This window comes from Suricata suricatta, chromosome 3 (assembly GCF_006229205.1).
Source record: "Suricata suricatta isolate VVHF042 chromosome 3, meerkat_22Aug2017_6uvM2_HiC, whole genome shotgun sequence".
In the NCBI taxonomy this organism is placed as follows: domain Eukaryota; kingdom Metazoa; phylum Chordata; class Mammalia; order Carnivora; family Herpestidae; genus Suricata; species Suricata suricatta.
Genome location: NC_043702.1, coordinates 57,453,958 through 57,480,196, shown reverse-complemented (window position 1 = coordinate 57,480,196; position 26,239 = coordinate 57,453,958). Strand labels below are relative to the sequence as shown.

General features: G+C 41.7%; 1 protein-coding gene across 3 annotated transcripts in view; it reads left to right on the top strand.

Moving 5' to 3' along the window:
* RAPGEF4 (Rap guanine nucleotide exchange factor 4) overlaps positions 1 to 26,239 on the top strand; it is a 282,413-nt gene that overhangs the window by 208,373 nt on the left and 47,801 nt on the right. For all 3 annotated transcript variants that reach the window (XM_029934374.1, XM_029934373.1, XM_029934375.1), the window contains 7 exons: positions 8,871 to 8,955; positions 10,906 to 10,966; positions 12,712 to 12,788; positions 13,225 to 13,371; positions 15,405 to 15,520; positions 21,347 to 21,435; positions 25,200 to 25,278. In XM_029934374.1, coding sequence (XP_029790234.1) covers positions 8,871 to 8,955; positions 10,906 to 10,966; positions 12,712 to 12,788; positions 13,225 to 13,371; positions 15,405 to 15,520; positions 21,347 to 21,435; positions 25,200 to 25,278 — 654 coding nt within the window. The remainder of the gene's footprint in view (positions 1 to 8,870; positions 8,956 to 10,905; positions 10,967 to 12,711; positions 12,789 to 13,224; positions 13,372 to 15,404; positions 15,521 to 21,346; positions 21,436 to 25,199; positions 25,279 to 26,239) is intronic.

Genomic DNA, 26,239 nt, shown 5'->3' with positions numbered 1-26,239 from the left:
TAGGCTAAATCACCTGCCTGTGTTTATCCCGAAAGTGTTGGACTCAGGATCTGGTGCAGGTCTGTCTGACTCTGGAGTCTGTATTCCTTACTGTGGCTATCACCTTTCCCAGGCCAAACAGGATTCAAAATGGCCTGCTGAGTTTATTCTTAGAGCATTGGAGAAGAAAGATGTCATGGTATTTGATTTAAAAATAATAATTACAGGGGCACCTGGGTGGCTCATTCAGTTAAACATCTGACTCTTGATCTTGGCTTGGTCATGATCTCACAGTTTGTGCGTTCGAGCCCCACATCGGCTCTGCCCTGACAGCACGGAGCCCACCTGGGATTCTGTCTCTCCTTCTCCCTACCCCTCCCCTGCTTGTGTGTGCTCTCTTTCTCTTCTTCTCTCTCTCTAAATAAATAAATAAACTTTAAATAACAATGATAATTATTACAGACTAATCTCATCTTACTCAATTATTACCTCATGGACCTGAGTGGAGTACATCTCTGGTCGTCTACTTAGAAAAATTTCACATCACCCCACTAATCAGAATTACAAATAAAACTTAATAAATATTGTGTGAATCACACTATATAGTTTATATAGTTACCTTATATACATCATGTCTTTGAACCTCAAAACAACTCTATAAAATGAGTAGGACTTATGTTATTATCCACAATTTACATTTGAAGAAATTGAGCTTAGTAAACGTTGAGTGCCTTCCTTGACATCACACAGAAGTATATGTGGCTGAACCAGTATCTGAGCCCATGTTTGCTTACTCCAAATCCAATTTCATTCCATTTTTTTTTTCAAGGAGAATATTCATTCTTCGTTGCCTCAATGTCACCCTCTCTAATGTGTTTTTTGAACAAGAAGTGAAATCCAAAGAAATATAGATAGTCCGTCTGTCCCTGATTGAGAATTAATTTTTGCAAAAAAGAAAATTTTTGCAAAAAAAATAAATTTCTATAAGGAAAAAGTAATAATCCATATACATACTACTTCCTCAAAAACTGTTTGCATTTTCTATCTGATTATATTTATGCATCATATAAAAAGGCAGTTAGCTATACTCTCTGATGCCATCCAAATTTTTTTCTCAATTTGCTGCCTAGATGTTTTACAGGAAAATATTTGTACTTGCACCTTTTAAAAGGTTTAATATTAAACTTCTAGTGTGTCCCCATAGTAACCACTTTTGCTAGAAGTATGTTGGGCATATTCAGTTTCTAAACATGAAAAGCCTTAAATTACATTGTCCTAAAAACACTTAGCACCCAGGGGCTTTAATCATGGATCCTTATCCGTGTCCTGATGAGGATGACTTCATTTCTCACAAAAATTTATAAAGCATCTGCCCTTTCCTGCAGTGGTAGACGATGTTCATTTCTAACCTCACAAAGAAGGAAAGAATGCACATGGGGATGTATAGGCTTTGCTATCAGAACTAAAAAATGCCGAATTGCGTCTGATAAATTTAAAGTGTTCTTCTCTAGGTTAAAGATAAGGTGAAGGGGTGGTGGTGTGGCAGAGAAGTGAGCAGACAGGGCTGGACAGGACACTTTATTTATTTATTTTTTTAATAGTTTATTGTCAAATTGGTTTCCATAAAATACCCATGCTCTTCCCCATATGGACAGGACACTTTAAATGCCCACTCACCAGGTTCCTGGAATGTCTCTAACACGGAAGATCTCTTAAGAAGCAAGGGTGTTGGGAGGTTGAGAAAAGAAACACGTTTTGTTGCTTTATTAGACAAGAGGGTGGGAAATAAAACCAAACTTCCTTTAAGGGAAGCAGCAGAGGTGAGCTCTCAAGATCTTAAGAGTCTTGGGAAATGATCCAAGTTTGAGAAATGACTTATAAGCAGGCCAGGCGGGTGGGATGAGGTGGAGTGTTGCAAGAAAAAGAAAGCATTCCCACCCCGACCCCTCAGAAAAAAACAATAACGCATTTCCTTTATTTTGAACCATGACCATGGCTTACTAGATATTTAAAACATTGACTTTTCTGGGTATTTCCTCCCATGCACCAGAGAATAGGTCTACTAGATGACAGGTCTAGAAGAATGGGTTATTTACTCTCTCACCTGCATATTTTACCAATGGCCATGCCCACGTGCTGCTAGGTGTCTGGATGAATCCCTCATTTTATCCACGTTCCAATAACTGAGGAGCTTAGTCTCTGACCTTGATAAATTCCTTGATAAAACTGTATTTACCAGCAGCTTCCAATATCACCTGAGCCCTCCCATCCTTTAATGTATAAACTGCTTCTCCATCCATCCCCGTTTATTATCTTGTCTGTAACTAGACATTGCTGCCAGAATGCATCCCCTGCAGAAACTAGGCCTTTCCACAGCAGGATCCGACAAATCCACATCAATGTGGCACCACGCAGATTTGTAAAGAAGCAGGGATGCCTAATATCTCTCCCTGTGACATCTGGAGAAGGACAAGTAAAGACCAGGTACATTCACCGGCTGCCACTCAGAGCAGCCAGAGAGTCAATCCACTTCCCCAGCCTCATAGGTTTCTCTGTGAAGGTGCATGGGGTTCCCTCCTCCTGCTTGGGGCACAGTGTTCCCTTGACTCTTGAAAGCCAAATTGCCTTCAGTCCTTGGGACCGTTTCATCACTGTTTGAACAGGCCGGGGTCTGATTTGCAGGACCTCTTCTCCATTTTTTCCTTGTCACCCCCGTAAAGACCAAAGCATGAGAGGTGCTTACTGCCACTATTTGCCATGAGAAACCCGCTTTTAAAATGTGCCTTTGTTCAGTGATTGTGGTGGGGAGGGCTCACTTTTAGTTGTTACCAGGTGCCCTTTGGGTGGGGGGTTGGGGAAAGCTGAAGATCAAGATCGAGTAGAGAGGTGAGTCTTCTCTGAGACACTAGATGGCACAGCAGCTCCGAGCTGGTGGCCTTGGGAGAGGCTGGGCTGGCTCTCCGTCATCCCTGCCACAATCCGGAAGATCCGCCTGGGGTAGGAGAGGGGCTCATATTGGGATTCACCTTGGTGGGCATAGGTTGGCCACCATCGTCCAGCTGGCCTCCTCCCTGGGACTTTCCTCAACTTTTAGTCCTAACAACAGGTTGAGGCCCCTGGAAACATCAGTGAGTTTGCTTGTGGCAGACCTCTCACAAAGGCTTTTATTGCTCTGTTAACCGTGAATATACTCATTTTTTCAGAGTAAGTCCCCTCACACCTTGCAGTCCTGGCTTCTCTTACCTCGTTAAAACATTTGCTGTAAACAGAACCCAAAAGCTCACAGCTACCTGGGTGGATTGCTAAGTGACAGTGGCCTGCTCCGTGATTTACACTGACCACTTTGGACCACAGAGTCGTATCTTTCTTTCTTCCTTTCCCTTTTTTCCTTTCATTTTGAATGTTATTTAGGACAAGAGACTAAACTGTGTTTCCGCTTTGCTCCATCCTGTTTCAAGCAGCTGCCATGGGTTTCTCCACAGCACCCAGCAAGTCCCCATGGAAGTTTTTGCTTCTCCGTAGTGGCTATTGATGAATGGGGGACCAGGGAGTAGAACAAGCCCCCGCATGGATTCTGTGCCAGTGTGGTCTGCGTCCCCGTCAGAGCTGCCCCTGAAGGCAGCGGAGGCCACGTTTCCTGGCAGGCTTCGCTTTATGAGAGGCAGCCGGGGGAGCAGGCAGGCTGAAGCCACCCCCCTTCCTCCCACCGGTTGCCAAACTATGGAGGAATTCCCAGGAATTCCTAGGAGAGCCGCTACTCCTTTTCCTCCTCCGGGTCTGACAGGAGGGGCAGGGCTTCTCTCTCAGGCTCCTCTCTGGGCACCTGTCTCACAGAGCCGTAAACTCTGCCTCTGCCCACTGCCCACTGCTCACTGTGGGGTGTGGGAAAAGAAGCCACTAACCTGAGGGAAGCGGTCTTTTGATGAACCACTCTGACCCTCTCCTGCCCGATGTCATCTGCTGTCTTCCTCCTGTGGTGATCTTCTGTGAATATTGAGCTGTGGTCATTTCCAGTAATTTCTCACACATTTTATTCCTATCTGCTGTCACCCAAGAATTCCTAAAACTCTCTGTCTGCCCGTAGTACTATTATGTGGTTTGTGGTAATGGTGATGCTTGTTTGTTTTCAGTGCTGTTTAGGATTTTAAAATACCTTTCCAGGGTCACCTGGGTGCTTAGTTGGTTGAGTGTCCAACTTCGGCCCAGATCATGATCTCATGGTTTGTGGGTTTGAGACTGGCGTCAGGCTTTGCATTGCTGGTATGGAGCCTGCTTGGGATTCTCTCTCCCTCTCTCTCTCTCTCTCTCTCTCTCTCTCTCTCTGCCCCCCTGCTGCTCATGCTACCTCTCATTCTCTCTCAAAAATGAATAAACATTAAGAAAATTTTTATAAAATACCTTTCCAGTCAGACCATTAGCACGGAAGATAAAAATATGGCTATAAAAGGGCTGAGACCCACAGGTGCTGCTTGGTCTTGGATGGTCACCTCTGTCCAACCTGCCATTGATCTTGATTTAGTTACACTAAATGACTTCAGCTGGTCTGACATTGGAGTAAAATCTACAATTCTATAGAAAATATGTCCTTTCTATCATTTTATGGGATGTGGAGTAAGAGGTAACATTCAATATATCGACCCTACCTCCTTTCTTCATTATTAATGAACTATTTGCCACGACATAAACGTGTGCCATATCAAAAGTGAGTTGTGTCATGGGCACCTCATCTTACTTGATCTTTGATAGGAAGGATGGCAGAGCATAAGCCCCCATTTCTGTCGGGCACAGGACAAGAACTTGTCCATAATACTGCTGCCTTATCTCTTGGGTGCATCATGAGTTGTAGGAATGTGTGTGTTCATTCATCCAATGAACTATATTGAACATCCACCCTGGTGATAATACCATCCTGCCTTTGTGCTATATTTCCAGTATATCAGTACCATGTGTATATTAACTCCCGTGATCTTTATGACAATCCTGTTAATTATTCCCATTTTACAGATGCAGAAACAAGGCATTACTCTAATCACATACCTAGGAAGTTCCTGATTTAGATCTCCAGTCTAGTTTCTGCTTCCAATCCAGTGCCATTTGCCCTACCAGATGCTGCTTCTCTTGAGAAGAGCAGGCTAGAGTTAATGGATATTTAAGCACAGTGCATTCTTCACAGTATGTTGAAATCACCACAGCAGCAGGACCATGTGTGGTGGAAGAATAAGGGTTGGACAACCAATTCTAGCTAAGAGAGATGACATCTGAGTTGGGCTTGCAGCAGAAAATAGTACAGCAAAGAAATGAGCATGTGGGAAGTCTTGGAGGCACGAGGAAGCCTAGCATGTTGGAGGGATACAGAAATGTCTGGTATGGCTGGAGCAGAGAGCAGAGTCATGCAGTAAGGTGTGAAGAGAGGGGAGACGGATGTGTCTGGAAAGGTAGATTGAGATCTGTCTTCACCGAGCCTTGAGTGATGATGAGGAAGCACTTGTGGCCCCATGGAGCTCGTAGTGCCTATGGCTTCTCCAGGAGGAGATGGAGATGGCCAGCAAACTCTGGGAGCTCAGGAAGACCTCTGTTTAGACATAAAGATTTAGATGTCAACATTTCATAGATCAAAGGTGGGCTCTTTTGTTCCCCCACCCTACCCCTGGGAAAGAAGGTATAAAACACTGAGCACAGAGCTGATGGCAGAGCCTGGGGACATAACACAATTCATGAAGGAAACAAAAGAATAATAAACCAAAAAAGGCACTAGGAAATAATTAGGAAAGCTGGAGAGAGCCAGGAGGGCCGCAGGAGCTGGGGAGAAGGGAGCTCCAGGCAGTGCTCAGTTGTGTGCGGCAGCAGGGCGATGAACAGATTTCAAAAATTCTTCAAAGTCGCCGTCTTCACCCCCCCTCTCCCACATTATGATGCAGGTCCTAAGACGACTTAGCGTGGCTCACGGGGCAACCTTGAACCGCTGTATCAAATGTGCAATAGGCTGCATTGAGGATTAGACAGCGTTCTTCATCACGTTTTAACACTTGAATTAAATATAACCATTTTCTTTTTTTTTTTTTCATCTTAGAGAGAGACCATGAATGGGGGAGAGGGGCAGAGGGAGAGAGAGAATCCCAAGGCATAGGGCTCAATCCCACAACCCTGGGATCATGACCTGAGCCAAAATAGAGTCAGATGCTCAAATAACTGAGCCTCCCAGGCACCTCTTCATTTTATTTTTTTATCAAAGTATAGTTGGCATACACAATAAGTTTTAATATAATAGGATTTATAGACTCTAATGTCATAAGAGTTGATCAGAATGGATTTCACATTGATTTGGATTTCCACATTGAATGGATTTCTAACTTCGAGTCTGTCAAGATTTTAGAGCTAAATTCTTTTCTTTTTTTTTTTTTTTTTAGAGCTAAATTCTAACCCTTTCTTTTCCCAGCTGAGTTTTCTTCCTCCCCATAGAGGTGAGAATGAGACTTGGCAACTATTTTCCCTTTTAGCCAAGCTTCTAGGAGGGTCCATGCGATTTGCAGCTGATGTCAAGTAGCAGGAACAGCGGGGCCGCTCCTCATGCTGAAGAGCCGTAATCCTATTATGCCTACCTGAGACTTTCACATTAGCTGTCTCTATAGTGGTAGATGGGCTGGGGTGATTCCATTGACTTTTAAATCCCCAAGGGACCCAGCTTCAAACTCCCCATGTCTAAGTCAAGTAGTAGATTAGACCCCGTACTAAGAAGGGCTGGCTCCTTTAGAGCCCCCGTGGCCATAGTTTTTTTTTCAGTGTCTTTGGGTCCTCTACTGTCTGAATTCTGCCCTGAAGCGCACAGCTGTGTCCTTCCTGGTGATCCTTCACAGGAGGTAAAGCTGGCTCGCACCCCCCGGGTCATGGATTCAGTGCCTGTCCCTTTGAATAATCAGGATTAGGAAACATAACCTCTGTTGAAGCCATAAGAGATAGATAGCATATTCTTTTGTTCGCATCAAAGCTGCCCTTGAGAAGGTAATGTGCAAGGTTTGCAAAGAGCTATCTTCTTCTAGTTAGTCCCACTTGATCAACTCCCTATATGATACATAATGTGGCAGCAAAAGTATGTAAGCCAGTCAACTATTTTAGGTTATTTATAATTCAGTTTTGATTGCTCAAACTGCTTGTCCACTAAGTTTTAGATGTAATTTATTGGCCCAAATGTCATACACCAACTTAAAAAAAAATTTTTTTTAATGGTTATTTCTTTTTGAGAGAGAGAGACAAAGTGTTAGTAGGGGAGGAATAGAGAGAGACAGAGACACAGAATCTGAAGCAGGCCTCATGCTCTGAGCTGTCAGCACAGAGCCCAACATGGGGCTCAAACTCACGAACAGTGAAATCATGTCCTGAACTGAAGTCAGACGCTTAACCGACTGAGCCAACCACGTGCCCCTGTTTAACTTCTTAAGCAAGGGTTTGAGCTTTGAAAATCATTTCGTTGGTTTTTTCCTCACTTAAATAAATATGCAAGCACCTTCACATTTGCTACTTCATTAGCCTTCACATCTCTATCAGGAAGGTATGTCCCCAGTTTGCAGACGAGACGGAGACTGATATCACATGGCTGCTGAGTGGTTGCACTGAGGTTAAAACTTGATCTGTAGACGCAGAATCCAGTGCTCTGTTCACTCCTTCAACACCCCCAAATTTATCCGACCCAGGAACACTTTTTAAAATGTAATGCAGTTAAGGATGAAATACCACCAGTAGCTCATTAAGGTTTAAATGTTTAACATACAGTAACGTTGAATGATATCACAAATTGATGGGATTTCAGGACAAAATACATAAAATAGACTGATGGTTACATCATAGGTAACATATATGACTGGGGTAATTAGTGGAGAGTAAATGCTGCCTGTCCATCCCCATAGCACTTTGATATTTGACAACACCTTTGTTTATTTTTAAGCTCAAAAACATATTAGCCAAGGTTCCTTATATTTCAGGGAGTGGTAGAAAAACCCATATTACTGATCAAGCATATTGATTATCATTGGTGTATAATTGAGCACTATTACTGATTCCAGAATAATCACACACATGAAGGATGATTAGGAATCCACTCAGTCCTCCCATGCCAAAATGTCTATAACACTCCCATATTCTATCCTTAAAGTAAGGCAATTGGATACTAGTTTTAAAATAATTTATAAAAAAAAAAACTTTAGGCACTATACTGACTGCCATCTCACGAAAGAGCTGTCATCCATGGAACAGATCTGGGCATTCAGAGAGTGTGTGCCTTCCTTCTTTCCCTTTCTTACTAATCCCAGACACTACTGTTTGCTTTCTGCTCAACTCATGCCCTCACTTTCTTCAGGGAGAGGTGAGAAAATGCTGAATCTATATTAATCATCTATTTGAGTTCTCTGCTAAAAACATACTGCATGATCTGAAACAATAGTGACAGCAGCATTATTCTGTTAGGCTAAGACATCACACATGATCCCAAGGAATTTGGATCAGTCATCCAGCTGATGAAATCAATTGTTCCTGGTTGTGTTAAAAGATAAGTTTTGTAGTTACTGATTCTGATGGTAATGAAAAGCGATTTTTTAGAGCAATTATCTAAAGTGAGAGATGAGTTAGTCAACTACAATGTGAGTGGAGATGTTCCTCCCTCGGATTGGAAGGGAAGGGGACTATGTGCACATTCTTCCATCAAGGAACACATTTGTTTCAAAAATCCCTTTAGGGATTATAATGGCTTCTGTGATCTTTGCCTCTGTCAACATCTTTTCACAGAGGTTTCTCCTAAGAAATCTCTAAACACATTACTGGCCCCCCTGAATCCATTTCTATATCTAAAGCTTTGTGATGCCTTTTTTCTCATTGTTTTCTTTTTATTTTTTTCTTTGTAGACCTGGCCAGAGGACCGTGGATGACCTAGAGATTATCTATGAAGAGCTCATTCACATCAAGGCCTTATCCCATCTTTCTACCACAGTAGGTTATCTCCTAGTTGAGCATGGTCAGGTGCGGGAGAGGTGTTGAATGCACTGTTAGCAGTGAAGGAGAGTGTTTTGATATGGAGTGGTGAAGGAATGCCTGAATTCTTCATAAATCACACATACTCTCTCTCATGAGATGCTAAGGAAGTTACACCCAAGAACAATCCCCAAATGGGATCAAGTGTTATCACATTGTTAGTAGTTGTTAATGTGCCCTAAACCCTGAAGCAATATGAGTGAATAGGACTGGAAAATGTACTTCATTCTTCCAAACCTGAATCTTAGAATCTGTACACTTAGACAAGAGAACCAGACCTTAAGGGGAACTCTGAGACCTTCCTATGAAATATAGAGGAAGAAGAGAAATCAAGATGGCCTTTCTTGGCCCATGGGGCCAGCTTTGCCCAGGTTTGCTGTCCTATAGAGAAGGAAGCAGAAGGTTCAAGGAAATATTGCCTCAGATATGTTAGGACACAGAAGCAGGGCCTATTAGTGAAAAATGGTCCAATGGCTATGTCTGACTCTGAACTTTTACATGATGAGGTTATTTAGGAAAGCAGTGGACAGAAAATTGGCTCTGCATCAGGACAGAAATACCTCCTATAGAAGAAATATAGGAATGTGATTTCTAGGTAGCACAAGTCTGTTATATGCTAGTAATTCAACAATAATAGTAAATAGAAGTTGTTTCAATATTCACAGATCATATTCTGAGGCCCCTCAGTGATATCTACATACCTAAATTACCTGTCATTCCCAGCTCACTCGCTGGCATTATGCTGTCACATGGCAGGAGTGCCTGTGGTCTTTTCTCTGGGGACAGAGGTCAGGTCTCTGCTGAGAGCAGTGATGCACTTGCCACAGCTCCAAGCAGAAGGGCTTCAAACCCCTTCTCTTTCAACTCAGATGGAGCTGCCCTCCAGTCCTCCCATGCACTACTGGGGGTCTAGAAGCTCGCTCACCTACCTACGTAGGGCATTCAGGGGCGAAGTCTAGCCCGGCCCCCCTCCCCACACACCACTGCCCTGATCATCCGCACTCTGTCCACGGGAGCTGGGGTGCCCCTGCACCTGTATGCATCCTGAGCTCACACTGTAGATGGAAGTGAGGGGAGATTCCTCTTCCCTCCCTGGACTCCAGGTCCTCAGCATGTCCCTTCTGTGACTTGCCCAGCGTGGTGGAATTGAGGGGAGTATGGGGAGTCCTCTTCTAGCTCAAACCCCAGGTACCCAGGCACCGGGGGAAATTCTGAGGTCACTTCGTTCTTGGGGAGTTAGAGCCAAAATTTGCAACCATAATTTAGAATTTTAAAATAATTAGCTTTGTAGGAATATAAATCTGCTCACACATTTAGGCTTCATTTGAGTTTTCCAACATCGGTGTGGTGATGTATTATGTGTGATGCAAGGAAGAGCCTTTCATAGCAGCAGAGTTCTGTCATATTCTCACCTGAGACAGAGGACTGGCAGAGAAATTAGCTAGTTCATATGTGTGAAGCCGTGTTTTAAATGGTTTCTGGGGAGATTGTCTTGTATGAATTAGCTTATAAAATAGCTTTTGTCAGAACCTCACGCATCTAGTAATAGGGGTACTTGGCTGGCTTGGTCAGTTGAGCATCCAACTTCAGCTTAGGTCTTGATCTCGCAGTTCCTGAGTTTGAACCCCACATCAGGCTGTCAGCCTATCAGCGCAGAGTCTGCTTTGGATCCTCTGTCCCTCTCTCTCTGCCCCTCCACTGCTTCTGCTCCCCCCAAAATAAATATCTATTTTTTTAAACAAGAATCTAGTGGCAAATTTAGTGAAAGTGGTTCTAGACAAGACTAGCAGGCAGCAAAGTGGGGGATGGCTGTGTGAACAGAGGGGTATACTCAGCACTGTTCAGGAGGACAAGTCCCACCCAATGCCCCAATCTGGCCTTTCCCAATTATTTCTCTTTTTCTTCTAGGTGAAACGAGAGTTAGCAGGTGTTCTCATTTTTGAGTCTCATGCCAAAGGTGGAACCGTGTGTAAGTAAACGTAATGGAACATTGTGCCTGGCGAGCTTCCCAAGAGCATAGGGCATAGGAACCTGACTGCAAATGCTTTCCTTCTTGGGGGGCCAGCTCAGATATAGCAGGACATCATGTGGCAGTTTGGTTTCTCAAGGCCTGCGACTGTTCCCAGCACTTGCCCGTTGTCACGCTGCACGGCGGTTTTCCGGTACCAGCATGGCAGCAGGTGCCAGCCTGAGTCTCCACCGGCTCCCTGCTGGCTCCAGGCAGTGTTTAAGGAGATTGGGATGAAGTCCCTGCTCCTCAGGAAGGACCCTACACAGGCCTGTTCATCAGCTTCACTTCAGTTTGGTTTTTGGAGAGCAAGTCTGCCTCTCGAGATGCCTAGTTAGAGTGATAAATCACCCTGCTTTCTTTTTCTTCTCTCACTTCCACTATCAGCTCTGAGCCTGAGAGAATTTCTTTGCCCCAAATGCCAGTGCAGTGCCAATATAGTCTTACCTCTTCAGAATCCAACTTGTTCAGTTCTGTGAGGGCATTTGGAAGCAAGACATTTAAACTCAATATAATAAATGTGAACAAAATTGTTTAGGCCATCATGTTCCCCAAGTTCTACAAAATCCTTCTTGGCAAATGTGGTTCCTGGTCTACTCAAGTCAGGAAATGCTGCTTTCTCTAATCTCCCTTGGAGAATCAGAAGACACATGAGCACACTAAGGTCCTCAAAGTTCTGCAATAAAGAAACATGTCCTTTCCATTTAAACTGACACTTGTTAAATTTCGTGAAACGTAAGACACTTTTTAAAATAGACACCTGTTAACTTTTCAAGAGAAAAGTCTTTTGAACTTTTTTGAACTTTTTTCTTTGGAAAATCTTGCTCTTTCCAAAGAGCAAAGAAGCAGGAAAATGAATTGTAAAATAAAAAGACTTATAAAAATTACATTTCAAAATGTTTCACTTTCAGTCATCAAACATGGTATTTCTAACATGAATATTAATTTTAGAAAGAATGTTTTCTCTTTACGTTTTAAGGGTTCACTTTAAGATTTTTTATTTTTATCATCACTGATGACTTAACAACTTCTCATTTATTTTTTCATTCAAACTTACAGATTGTTTTCATTTTATTAGAAATATTTAAATATTTCCATCAAAAAATAGAGATTATTACCAGCACCTTTTAAATCTTCATCAAACACTGACATTATACCATCTTTTCATATTTCCTGAAGAATGAAATTATAGATACAAATGCAGGCCCCTTGTTCCTTCCTTTATCTCGTTGTTTTCTTTCCTCCCCAAGGTGACTCCTACCCTACGTGTAGTGGGTATTATCATTTTTTAATAATATGTAGACACATCTCTATAAACAATATGTAGTGCTGATTTACATGTTTTCAAACTTCACACACTAGTGTGAACTTTACTTTCAAAAACTATTTTCGAAAGCATGATAAATTTTGACGAATTGTGGGGGAAAGTGTATTTGTTGCTTTAAGAAATGGATTGCTGGTGCATGGCTCTCTAGTGAATCCGTATCTTCTAGAACATTGCAAGCGGTGCAGCACCTCCGTTCCTTTCATGTCCTGTAGAAAAGGGAGTACTGTTCCACCTGAATAAGTTAGTATTTGCCAGTAATTTTTTTCCTTCTGGAGTAAATGTGTAATTCTGGGACTTAAAAATGATGATTTGATAAGCTGTAATTTATATTGATGTGCTTCTATTCTTGTCATAAGTCTTTTCATCTTTTTGTATCTAGTGTTTAACCAGGGAGAAGAAGGCACCTCCTGGTACATTATTCTGAAAGGATCAGTGAATGTAGTCATTTATGGCAAGGTATATATATCTTTTTCTTTGTGAAACTTTATTCTGCTCCATTTATTAATGTGGCTCTAAGTATTGCAGTGCTACAATTAAGCCTGCAACAACATTGTTACTCGATGTAGAAAAGACATTACAGCATCTCTAATCACAGATTATCTAAATTATTACACTCATTAGAATTGCACTTTCTGGGGCTCATCTCCTTAGAGATGTATAAATTTCCAATAAATACATTAAATTTATACATTTAACTTAGGCCAAAGCCCATATTACTCAACGAAAGAAAAAGAAAACATTATAATCTAATTCTTTAACTCTCCTTTGGCATCCCTGGGGCAGTCCATTTATATGTACAGTGTTTTGGGGGAGGGGGTCTTGTGGCCTGAGGTGAGTGGGTGTTCACTCGGATTCAGGGACCCTGCTCACCGGCATGTTCTGCTCCCTCCAGGGAGTGGTCTGTACCCTGCACGAGGGGGATGACTTCGGCAAGTTAGCGCTGGTGAATGACGCCCCGAGAGCTGCTTCTATCGTCTTGCGAGAAGACAATTGCCATTTCTTAAGGGTGGACAAGGAGGATTTCAACCGGATCCTAAGGGTGAGTCCAAGGCAGTGTGGCTGAGAGGCATCCTGTTTTTCCTTTTGCCAGACCAGCAAGGATCAGTGTGGTTTTCACTGAGCAGTACTGTGGCTACTGAATGCTCTAGGAGCAAAGAGTCTTGATTCTAAACCTGGTATGTTCAGTGTACAGATGTGCATTCTGGGATGCAAGGGTGGTATTCCAGTAAAGCTGCCGATGGGCATGTGTGCTGCACCAAATAATTGGACACACCCATACTGGCCTGTGAGAATTAAAGAAAAATAGGGATTACCTTGGCCAAATGCCAAAGTCTGAGACATTTCTCATTGGCAATTCTAGGCCTGCCCTTTCGTGTGGTTCCCTACCTCACTCCCCAGGTCTTTCTCCATTCTTGCCCTTCTTAGTCTTCACCTCCTGTGTCTTCCCAAATCTGAAGCTTTCCTGTATCATTACACTTTCTCCTGAGTTACGGAGTGATTACATTTTAGTGGGAATTAATGTCACTCGTGGATATTCCAGCCAAGCATTTTCAAGTGCTTTATGTCAATTTGATTCATCTAAAGGAATTTCAGACTGTAGCAGGTCAGTGAAGAATAACTAGGGTGACAGAGACATGAAATTGCACTTAAAGTTGGCTCTGCAGATGGGCCTAATCTAAGTTTGTTCCATAAAGTATTTGTGAGAGTGCGTGAGGTTGAGAAGAGATGGTCCCTGATCTTCCCCCACACACAACCTCAGAAAGACTGTCTGTGGACTCCTGGGGAAGATGACAGCGTCCTGTCACCCCTGACCTTTCAGGTGGCCTGGAGTCTGGCCACCCCAACCTGAGTTCACTCTGAGAGTCTGTTTCCTCTAAGGTCACTTTGCTCTTTTCCTACAAAGGACACACTCTCTTCTCTGCCTCTCCTAGCCGTAGCAGCTTTCTCTACCTTACCCTGAAGTTCTAAATGCAGGTTTTGTGCTTTCTGGTACGTTCAACATTACTTCATGATGATTCACAATGTCGTTCTCCATTCCTTATGTATGAACACCTATTCTCACACAGCCTTTAGCCTTTGCCTTTGGAGGCAAGATTTCTGACAACAAAGTTTGTTTAAGAAATGCATTCCCTTAATGCAAAGAAAGTTAAATTTAAAATTATACCTTTGAATAATATAGAAAAAAATGTCTCATGGAATTTGACTTGTTACCTGATCTCTTTTAAAATGGGGACCAAGTGATAAAAAAAATCCCATTAAGATTTTTAATTTAATTGTTCAAATGACATTGAAATTTAGAGATAAACTTTAGTAACTCTTTGAAATTTACATACATGGAATTTACACTTAGCCAAAAAAATTCTTTGAAGGAATCAGGTTAAGATCATTATCATTGATACAGTTTATAAAATTTTTCTAAATAACTGAAAAATGTTTTTAACACATTTCAAACTTACTTTTTTAAATGTTTATTTTTGAGAGAAACAGAGACAGAGCGTGAGTGGGAGAAGGGCAGACAGAGAGGGAAACAGAATCTGAAGCAGGCTCCAGGCTCTGAACTTGTCAGCACAGAGCCCAACGTGGGGCTCAAACTCACAAACCTTGAGATCAGGACCTGAGCCGAAGTTGGACACTTAAACAAGCGAGCCACACAGGTGCCCCTCAAGCTGATTAAAAAAAAAAGAGTCTTTTGATGAGAGAGAAAAGGTGCATGCCTATGAAAATGACACACACTCAGAAGAAAGTCATTTATTTTTGTAAGGTTAAGTGCACGTGCTCCCCTCTCTTCCCACCATGCCGCCCTCTCTAAAAGGTTTCTCAGAGTACAACCACAGCCCTCTCTACTCGGTTGTTTTTCTGAATCTGGTGTAAAAGCAGAGTTTTAAAACCGCATGCCTCAAACCTCATCTGGTCCTATCTCTGACCATTCCAGCCCTGACTTTGAAAATGACTTAATTTGTAGATGCAACAATTAGCATCACAAGCACCAAATGAGTTTCTGAAGCATTTGAAATTTTTTTCATTGTCTGAGAAAACAGCAGCATCTGTATGTGGTGTAATTTGTATTTGCAGGACGTTGAGGCGAATACAGTCAGACTTAAAGAACATGACCAAGATGTCTTGGTGCTGGAGAAGGTCCCAGCAGGGAACAGGGCTTCTAATCAAGGAAACTCACAGCCTCAGCAAAAGTAGGTTTGCATCCAACACTGCAATTGCCAGACTATGATTAACCTTTTCACATGGTATCATCATTTCTACAATAGCATGCTCTCCTTTTTTGTGGAAGACGGCAGTGTGTGTGACTTTTTTCTCTCTATTGACTAATCACACATCTTGTGGAGTATAATGTATCCATTTCTGGCACTGTGTTGAGCTTGGTGCTGCCTGGAGTCGTTCGGAGGGGACTCTTCCCCTACTCCACAGACACTTTCTGTATACAGTGTGCAACTGTAATAGCTTTGGAACAGAAGGCGGTAAGAACAATGGAAATGGAGATGCCAGGCAGCACAGAGGATAGGTAGGCCCTAAGGTGATGGGAACCTTTGGTATTTGAATTTCATGTGCCGGATTTCTTGAGAAGTGTTTTCATCTTATTATCAGAATGAGCATCTTTGCCAGGAGCCCAGACTTCAAATCTAAAACAGTTTGTTGATTGCAATCCAGAAGCATCCATTTGGCCTCATCCATCCATACTCAATCCTGCTAACATCAAAAGGGTATTCGCTTCACATTTCTCAGGTTCTTTGGGTGTTTTGTTTTGTTGGTTGGTTTTGAGAGAGAGAGAGAGAGAGCAGGGAGGGGGAGAAGAGGAGGGAGAAAGGAAACTTAAGCAGCTTCCATGCCCAATGCGGACTCCTGAGCCCAATGTGAGGCTTGATCTTATGACTGAGATCACGGTCTGAGCCGAAATCAAGAGGCAAATGCTTTACTGACTGAGCCACCCAGGCACCCCTCAGGTTCCCTGTTTAATTTGAGCCTTTTTCAGTTTCCCTATGTCCTGTTCCGTCCTTTGTTGCAACATTTTTTTAAATTATCTTTGATGTTTATTCATTTTTGAGAGAGAGAGAGAGAGAGAGCATGAATAAGGGAGGGGCAGAGAAAGAGGGAGACACAGAATCCAAAGCAGGCTCCAGGCTCTGAGCTGTCAGCATAAAGCCAGATGTGGGGCTCGAACCCACAAACTATGAGATGATGACCCGAGCTGAAGTCGGACACTCAACCAACTGAGCCACCCAGGGGCCCCTTCTGTTGCAGCTTCTTACATGAGGATTTTTCCATTAAATGTACCAACACTTGAATAGTAAGACAGGAGAACAAGGAAATGTAGCTTTAAGAAATTGTGAAAGATCACAGAATCTTGTTTTAAAATAAAAGATTAATTTTCAACCTTAGAATAATAAAAACACCAATCCTGTAACTAAAGAAATGTCACCAAATAATACATTGAAAAAGAATGCATCTCAAGTAATTTTCCTTTGTTTGCAACACAAATGGGGTGTTCCCTTTAATCAGCCCACTCATGGTAACTGATGAATTTTTATTGTTTAGACTCAAAGCCCAAAGCTCAGACATTTTCATCTGGATGAATCAACGTATTTTCAAAGAAGGTGGGAAAAAAATAGAATATTATTGAGTAGCCATAATATAGTTTGTATGTTGTATGTAATCCTTACTCCAAACTCCTTTTACCTGCTGGAAAGAGCAGGCTCCGAAGAGCCAGCTACAAAACTGATAATGGTAAAGCTGGTGTCAATTCCAGCTTGCAACTTCAATGCTTTTCTTCTTTCAGCCATAACACTTACTATAGCAAAATACAGCAGGTAAATACTGTATCCTCAACACTATCATGTAAACATTGCAAACCAATATATTTCAAAAGGGCTGACATAAAACAGATTGTATCAAAAACTATTCTTTCACTTATAAACCTATAAATTGTCATCCAGAAGTTTTCGTGGGTTTTTTTTCACTGCTACTCATTCTTGAAAATACTCTCACACAATGTTTTCAACAGTTATCCGTTCAGCCCTTGGAGGATGAGAATGAAAATATTTTTAATGTGAAGGTTAGGTCCCTCCCCACTGATTTTCTTTAGTGCGCTTAAATATATCTAGAGCATTTTATAGTGGTGATCTGCATTCTTTAATAATGCCTCAGATGTCTCAGGAAAATCTTGCCACCTGAAAAAGTAAGCCTTGAAAATTCTCCTTCACCTTGAAACATTTGACCAAGAAGTCCCCTGGAGGCACCGCTTCCTTCACCTCTTCATACCACGGGGGAATGATCAAAAGCATTTGCTTGTTACAACATAGTCCATTCAGAGCACCTTCCAAATATAGATTTTCTTATGAAATCAAACTAAAGGGAATAGAAGAGGAGAAGCCCATGTATTCAATTTATTTTAGGCCTGGATCTGATTTCTGTTCTATCTCCTTTTTGTGTTCTGTAGACCAATCCAGTTTTCTTATATAATTCAAAAACGTGTGCATGTTCACAGCACACCATTTAAGAAATATCCATCAGCACAAAATAATGTGCTAGGCAAGACCAGCTACCTGAAGAGGAAAAAGCCATTCTCTCAAGGGGTCTTTTTCCATGTCAGACTTTCTCATGCCAGACCAGAGTTAAAGGGGGCACCGTGTACATGAGTTTTGGCCTGATGTTATGGATAACTTTGATAATATGCCAACAACGTTGTCTATGGATGGACCTAAAACTCAGGAATGTATAGGGCCTCCATCTTTTCAGGAATCATCCCTTTTGAACTCAAAGAGGGTCATCACATTGGTGCCAGAAGTAAATGTTATTTTTTTAAGTGTTTATTTTTGAGAGAGAGAGAGTGTGTGAGAGAGAGAGGGGGACAGAGGATCCAAAGCTGACAGCAGTGAGCCCGATGCAGGGCTTGAACTCACAAACTGTGAGATCATGACCTGAGCCAAAGTTGGACACTCAACCGACTGAGCCACCCAGGTGCCCATAATGTTCTTTTTCTGATTAACTTTTCCCTTGAGAAATCAAGAACAGTTTTTCATGTATACATTTTAAACTTTCAAAACTGCTTGACTGCCCAAGCCTCTCAACTCTGAGTGTGATATTAAAACATCAGTATCAGGACAGTGTTTCTCACGCTGAATACACTATCTCAGGCTCTCAGACATTTACCATTTTGATTATCTTCTGCTGTGTGGTTATGTGATTTTAATAGGAAAGAGAGAATTTGAAGTGCCTGCTCCTGTTTTAGTTACTGTGTTGCCTTTTCCTTAGACTATCAACCGCCTGATTGCTCGAGTCCATCCTGTTTCTGTTTGCAGAAAGAGTCTCTTTTAGGCTGTCCTCCCCTCCATCCTTTGTTGTTTTGTTCTAGGTGCCGATAGAAGTGTCCTCATTTCCAGAGTTGGCATTAGGAAGATATTTTTCTGTCACAGGCTTAAAAGCCCACAGCTTGGATAATGTAATCAAGTGGGCTTCTTTTTAACTTGGACTAGAGTAGCTCCTTCATGAAATAAACTGAAAAAAGCCATGCTCTCTGGTATTCAAGTCCCTCATTTAAACAGAGGTCAAGCAGAGAGTGTCTGGCAGTGTCCAGCTTGAAAGAAAGCAATAATATGATGTTTAGCCAAGCCCAGAGCTGCAAATTCACAGATGGCTACATCTGGCCAGAAGCTTTCGGACTCTGCAGAGTCAACACCTGCAACTGCCCTCTGTGGAGCTGGGGAGGGAGAGGCTGGGCTAAGGCAGCCACAGCAGCTTTACCACTAGAGGGAGCCCTTGACAGCAAAAGCAAGATCTGGCGTCCGAGATTGAGGAGGTGGGCAGAGTTAGAGATGTTGCTTCTAAGGAGGTGATAGGAAACCTGGCTTGCCCCCTAATTCTTCTTTCTTTCTACCAGACATAAATACTCTAGCTGAGGGATATCCAAACCAAGAACACCAGAATGTTAAGCCAACCGGGGAGAGTTAAACTTCTGAGGAGGGAACAAATTTCAAACAGATATATCCATTATGTAACCAGCTAGAGAGCTTACAGCCTGCCAGCACCAACTGCCAGTGCCGTGCCAAATACAAGTCACTGGTGTTTATGTAGTGTGTTTCTCATCTTATTTAAATTTTCAGACACAACCAAGTTCCTTTTCAGAACTTGACATACCCTCTGCCCCGAGCAGAGCGTGTGCACCAAGAGGGCTCAGACAGAGCCGTGCTACTGACACACGCATGTGCTCCAGAGCCAGCCCAGGCTCACAGCAGAGATCTGGCACTTACTAACTCTGTGACCACGGGCCTGCTGCCTCCCCTTGCCCAGCAGATTCTCCATCTGCAGAATGAAGATCATATTTAGCTAGCAGGAATAAGCATGATGACATTGTTCAGGGCCCACCTAGCTGTTTGGGGTGTAGCCCTCTCGAACCCAGTTCCTTATTAATGTGGTCAGATGCCACCCATCTTCCAGCTTGTCTGGTGAGCACTATCCAAGAATCCTGTATTTCAGGAACTATTGAATGAACGCAGCAATTTTCTCCATTTAAGTGTTGAAGGTCATTATTGATGTACCCTCTTTTTTTCCTTGAATAGCCATTGAGGAAAAAACCCTTGTCTTTTGCCTTATTTATTTTGAGGAAGGAGTGATACTTTTGAGGTTAAAATAGGGTTTTTTCTATTCTCCCTTTCTTTCTCTAGGCACCAAAGCCAGGTTTCTGCAAAGATTTAACTCTTCACCTTGTTTTTGGTCCTGAGTGCACACACACACTAGCATGCAAACATAGAATAGTCTTAACTAATGGTCACCTACCATCCAGGTAGACTACATTTGCTACTCCTTCGGTACCACAGTTGTTTCACTCAGTCTCTCTTCTCACATGCATGGGATTATATGTTGGATTGCTTCTTCTTTACTCCCTCAGGCAGGAGGTTAAACACCTTGACGATTAATAATTAGAGATATTCTTGGGATTCTTGGGATCTGAGCACACTTCCTCCAAGGTGTAAAACAGGCAAGGAAAGGGTGTTGGTGAGGAGACAAAGAAATCTTGGTCCTCCTGGAGCCGAGTTATACCACTACTTTCTGAACATAAAAGAATTTTGTTTTCATTGTTTTTCTTCCCATCATTTTGCTTAATGTGAAATTCCGAGCAGAAAAGCAAAGTCTGAGTTTTAGCATAGGAGCACCCAGACCGTCTTAATGTATTTTGCCTGTAGTTTCAGTCACTGTTTTGTTGCCATCTTCGACATGACTTTGAAATAGCCCACATTCAGTTTAAAAAATAAGTTCTGTTTTGTTGATTGATGAAACCCATGGATGGATCTTCTGAAATAATGACTAACACACCCTACCCCCAAGTAATATATATTTGACATTGAAATAAATCTATGGGTTTTCTAGTGTTTATTTATTTCCTATCCGGATGCTACTGGAGTTTGTTTGCTCATTGGTGTTTGGGGTTTTGTTTTCCTTTCTCTTGTTTTATTCTTAGCTGTGTTTCCAAAGCGCATACCAGTGTACAGTTGGGAAAGACAGCATTCCTGAAATAGGCAAGGGAATCCAGTGTGGGACCAAGATTTTGCTACAAATAACCCATATATGGATAACCTAGTTTACTGTCACTTGCCCTCACCAGCTCCCCCCTGCCTGGCCCGAGCTGTCCTGTGATTTACATGTTCCTTTCCATTCCCCTTGGAGCAAGGCTGATTTTCACAGTTCCCAGCCTGCTAGAGCCACTCTCTAAGTTTACTTTAGTTCCATGTAGGGAAAAAAGAATAATGCTTTAATAACTACTTTAATTTGTGGGGGTTTTTTTTTTCACTGTCTTCCTTTGTGTCTTTGGCAAGGTACAGGGTCTCTCTTCCCATAAGGAGAATGTGGGCCACAAGTTAAGTCATAATGGTTCTCTGGGACTAAAAAAAAATGAATAAATAAATGAAAACAAAACAGAAAACACAAAATATCTTAGAAATGTGAAATTATTCATTAATGGTTTGCCCACTTTTGAAGAATTGATGATGTTTTTATTTCTTATCCAGGTATACTGTGATGTCAGGAACACCTGAAAAAATTTTAGAGCATTTTCTAGAAACAATACGCCTTGAGCCAGCTTTAAATGAAGCAACAGGTAAACACTGAGAACAGTTTTGTGTGTCCATTAAATCCATGCAGAACACTGTAAAAAAAAAATTTCTGTATTCATTCTCAGTGTGTGTAGCCAGTTTTAGGGGGGAGTTATGTATAATAACATTAGCATTCTTATGTGGCCAACTCAGGGAGCATTCCTTCTGACCCTCCTCTGCCTGCTCAAATTCTGACTGTCTTTTGTAGATGGCTCAGACTTGTTTATACATATTAGGAATAGACTTCCCATAGACATCCATTATATAACTCCAGTCCTCTCTATTTCCATAAAGGATTTGAAGCTATCTACCTAAAAGGCACAACCTTGTTCTAGCTGAGAGTAATATGGTTCTGTCTGCAGTTGTAGACAAAACCCCATGGTACAACTAAACACCAGCACCTATGCTAGTCTCCCAGGGCTATCATAATGAAGTACCACAAACTAGATGGCTTAAAGAATAGAAATTTATTGTCTGACAGTGCTGGAGACCACAAGTCCAGGATCAAGGTGACAGCAGCGTTGGCTCCTTCTGAGAGCTGTGAGGAAATGTCTGCTCTGGGCCACCCTCCTAGCTTCTGGGGGTTTGCCAGTGATCCTTGGCATTCTTTGTTTTATAGATGCATTTTGGATTAGGGCCCACACTAATGACCTCTTCCTAACTACATCTGCAAAGATCCTATTTCCAAATAAGGTCACATTCTTAGATATTGAGAATTAGGACTTCAACCTGTCTTTCGGGGAGACAAAATTCAACTCATAATGGCACTTTACAGTGAACCAATCCTGTTGACTAAGACACAGAGATTTGAAGATGAGTGAGATGAATCTCACCACTGAACCTGAGTATTCAGAGTTATGATATCATTCTCCATTTTGGTTGCCATCTTGTACATGACGGGAGCAACCCATATTCAAATTTTTTAAAAAATTGTGTTCCTGGCAGGTCTTAGAATAATCGGTTAATATTTTAAGCACATTGAGCCCAAACAAGAGCATTTATCACTAAAAGAAGCTCAAAGATTTATCTCAAATATATAGTGATAATTCAAAGCCCAGTCACTTGCAATATGCTCAGGGCAAAGTCATCATTATTATTATGTATCTCCTAAAAGTATTTTGCCCCTGATTTACTTCTTATTTTATCTCCTCATTTAGCTTCTCATTTTATAAATAGATTATCAGAGTTTTGCTTTATCATGGAGCACCATGGAAAATATAGCCTTAAAGTGGCCCTGCAGGAAGGCTGGAGGCTGGTACTAGAGACTGAGGACAAAGCCTTCCAGACTGAAGGACAGCATTAGTGCCGACCTAGAAATGGACAGGGAACACCAAGCAGTCTGGTTCTGCCAGACTCTTATCCACATAAGTGGGAGGAAGAAGGCAAGGTCTAAGAATAAGGTCTAACATCTTACAGGGTCTTAACTATAAAGCTAATCATTGGGGTATAGTTGAAGATGTCTGAGCAAGAAGAATGTGATGAAACCTTTTTCTGAGAAAGGAATCCCTCAGTGGATCCATTAGATGGGAAGTCCTTGCTTCTAGGAGGCATACATAACCCCAAATAAATCACATTTCTAGGTCAGGAAAAATATAACAGATTTCCCCCTTCCTCTGATGAACTATTTGCCCAAAATGTGTGATTACCTGGTACAAGAAGCATATTCCATAAAGTGAATATTGACTGAAAAGGAGTCTGGTGCATTAGAGACTATGGCATCTAAAAAAAGATCTGTAAGATCGTCTTTCCGACCCATGAAGAACAAATATATCCTTTCTTTTAAAGTCACCTCTCAGAGGGGTGGGGACTAGAGTATTGCTTCTTAAAAAATCGAAGCCTAGAAATCAGTGCATTTTGTGGCTGGCATATAGAATGTGATGCCTGATCCTTTCATCTTTGTTGTTAGAAGAAGGTTAATATCAAAATTTAATATCAGACTTCATTCTCTGCTGATTTTTTGGATACTGTCTTTCTCACAAGTATAATGTTCATTGCTTGGAGATAAAGATAAATCAGTATCTTTCTCATAAACAAAAATATGAATGTGCCACATGGTCATCCTAAAAGTAATCCTAGTACAGGCCCTTAAGACACGGATTAGTGGACAGAATGAGCTTGGCATTTATGGGTTTATAATATAGTGAGAAATGTCAGAGTTGAGAGTGAAATACTGGTTTTCACCATAGAAATGAACACGCCTGGGTCTGACAGTACTTTTTCTTAATTTACCGAAATATCTATTTCTGCCTAAGACCTACTAGTTTCCTAAACTTTTTTACTTCCATGACCAGCATTAGTCATTGAGTGACTTGAGAAATTATTTTCTAGCAGGAGATGATTTTTTTAAATCAGTTCTCAAGAGTTAATGCCTGTGAGTAGAGAACAAGAAAGCTCACCAACCTTGGAGTTCCCGACTCAAATCTCTGCTTTAGCAAAATGTAAACTGCTATGGAGCCTAGTCCTTCTGGGAGCCTTGTAAATAAACATTACCCCCCTCTCCTCAGCAAATATCTAAAATGTATAAAGGCAACCCTAGATGTTAAACTTAGAACAGCCAGATTCCTTTTGTAATTAAGGGGAAAAGTTCCATGCAGCTAGTCTGGCATCTTCTCTGGGATTGAAGTAGCTGGTAATGCCAAGTGACTATGGCGTAGTATTACACTCATCACTTCTATGTAAATGAGTATAATGGCACCCTGTGACTTGATACAGGTGTTAGCTGACGCTACAGTAGTGATCTTATTGTCATATATAAATGTATCAAATCAACACGTCATATACCTTAAACTTACACAATGTTACATATCAGTTACATCTCATTGCTAAAATATTACTAAATTTAAAATCTAGGCATTAGAAATCTAATATATTGGGTTAAAATTTTCACATCTCTTACCATTTTCTATTTGAAAAGTTTCACAAACCCCAGCCAGTATAGGTCATTTCTTAATTCAGAATCCACATAGCATCTCAGCTAACAAGTTTCAACAAGTGTACCTCTAAAGACCTGCCTTCCCCTGCTTTCCCGTCAATGCTGACTGGATGCTACCGTCTTTGCCGTGAGGAACCAGCACTGTATTCAAAATGCAGCTTCTCTTTGGGACTTGTCCACTTCCCTGCCCATCCCTCTGCTTACCTCCTGACAAAATAGCTTCAAATATAGGACAGTCACCATCTTAATGTGCTAGGGAACTTTCATTTTGCTTCAGTTACTGCTCAGAGCCTTTACCTTATCCTTTTCCCCCCTTCTTTTGTTTCTCTCACCAACATTCTGCTCTGATCACCTCCTTCTAGAAATCCATTGCCTCTGGTCTTTCATTGCTCCCTCTGGAAACTGGGTGCTAAAGATTCAAAGGAAAACAGATGTTGACAGAAGACATGGTGTCATGTAGACAAAGAAATGATCATGTCTTGATCTTGATTGCACGGAACTGCCCATGGGCGGCTCTTCAATTATATGAATTCTTTTATGTACATTGTGGCTAAGGTGATTAGTGCTGTTTGTAAAAGTGGCCTCTTTTTTAAAATAGTACACTTTTTGTTTACTGTCCTAAGAAATTGAGTTTTGACCTCAGGCCTGTCAGCATTATTATTTTTATATGCAGTGTCTCTATGTACAGTAGGGACATAAAACCACATAAAACCATAATCTCCCAAACCAATGTGTAACAACCATTGATCAAGAATAGATAAACAGAGACTTTTGCTTTCCTAAAGATTGCTGCAAAAACCTAATTTCTTTTTCTGCTTTGCTTTTCTCCCCCTGCAGATTCCGTTTTAAATGACTTTGTTATGATGCACTGTGTTTTTATGCCAAATACCCAGCTTTGCCCAGCCCTGGTGGCCCAATATCCTTTTGTTGTGAAAAATCTCTACTCCCTCGAAGACACCACACATGTATATGGTCATTATCTCATTTCATTCTCTGAAGGTAAGTCCTGACCCAGGCAGGGTCATGCTGTCCACCTTTGTCAAGCTCTGAAACGCCCGCAGGTTTTCCCTGGCGTAGGCTCCAGGCCTCCCTGGCATGTTTTTGTTGTGCCGTGTTTAAGGATTTCCTCCCCATTACCCGTGTGGAGAAATGTGAGCCGAGTTACCTGGGGAAGAGGATACATACCTGGGAGGTAAGCTAAAGAAAGTTATGGAGAAGAGTGTTATTAGAGAGCATTAGTCGGACCAGTTCCCTCACCTTGGAGACAGACTTTGTCCCTCTGCAGGGTACGTGGCAGCGTGGCCCGGGGCCTGCCTGTGTTCTTCCTCTAAGCTCCAGTGTTAATCCCTTTGCACGTAAAGAAAGGTTATCATCATGGGGTAGCTCTTCCTTCACATCTGCCCTAGTCCATGTTCTCCTCTAGATGCAAAATGTATTCCTTCGTTGCTATCGTTATTAGCACCTCATTGACTAACGTCACACAAACCTTGAAATTCTTGGCAGTTCCTGTAGGCAGCGTGAGCACTGAGTTTATCTGGAGGCAGCCTTTTAATAGGCTACTGAACTGACCACTGGGGACACGGTGTCTGACACAGACATAGCATTCAGAAAATTAAGTTGAATAAAAATGGTGAATGCTATGGAGTTATATCCTCAACTCTGGGGGTCATGTGAAAGTATATTTTCCAACTCTACTTTCTTTTTAAAGCAATAAAAATTTAGACCCCCAAAACACTTTGGCTTATTGAGTAGTTAAATATATTGAAGGAGAATGGCTTTCTTTTTTCCGAGCAATCCAATCAATGTTGCATGTTTTTCTTTTTCAGAATTATAATTGCCCTACCTGATTCTCATTTTCTTGTTCACTCATAATTCTC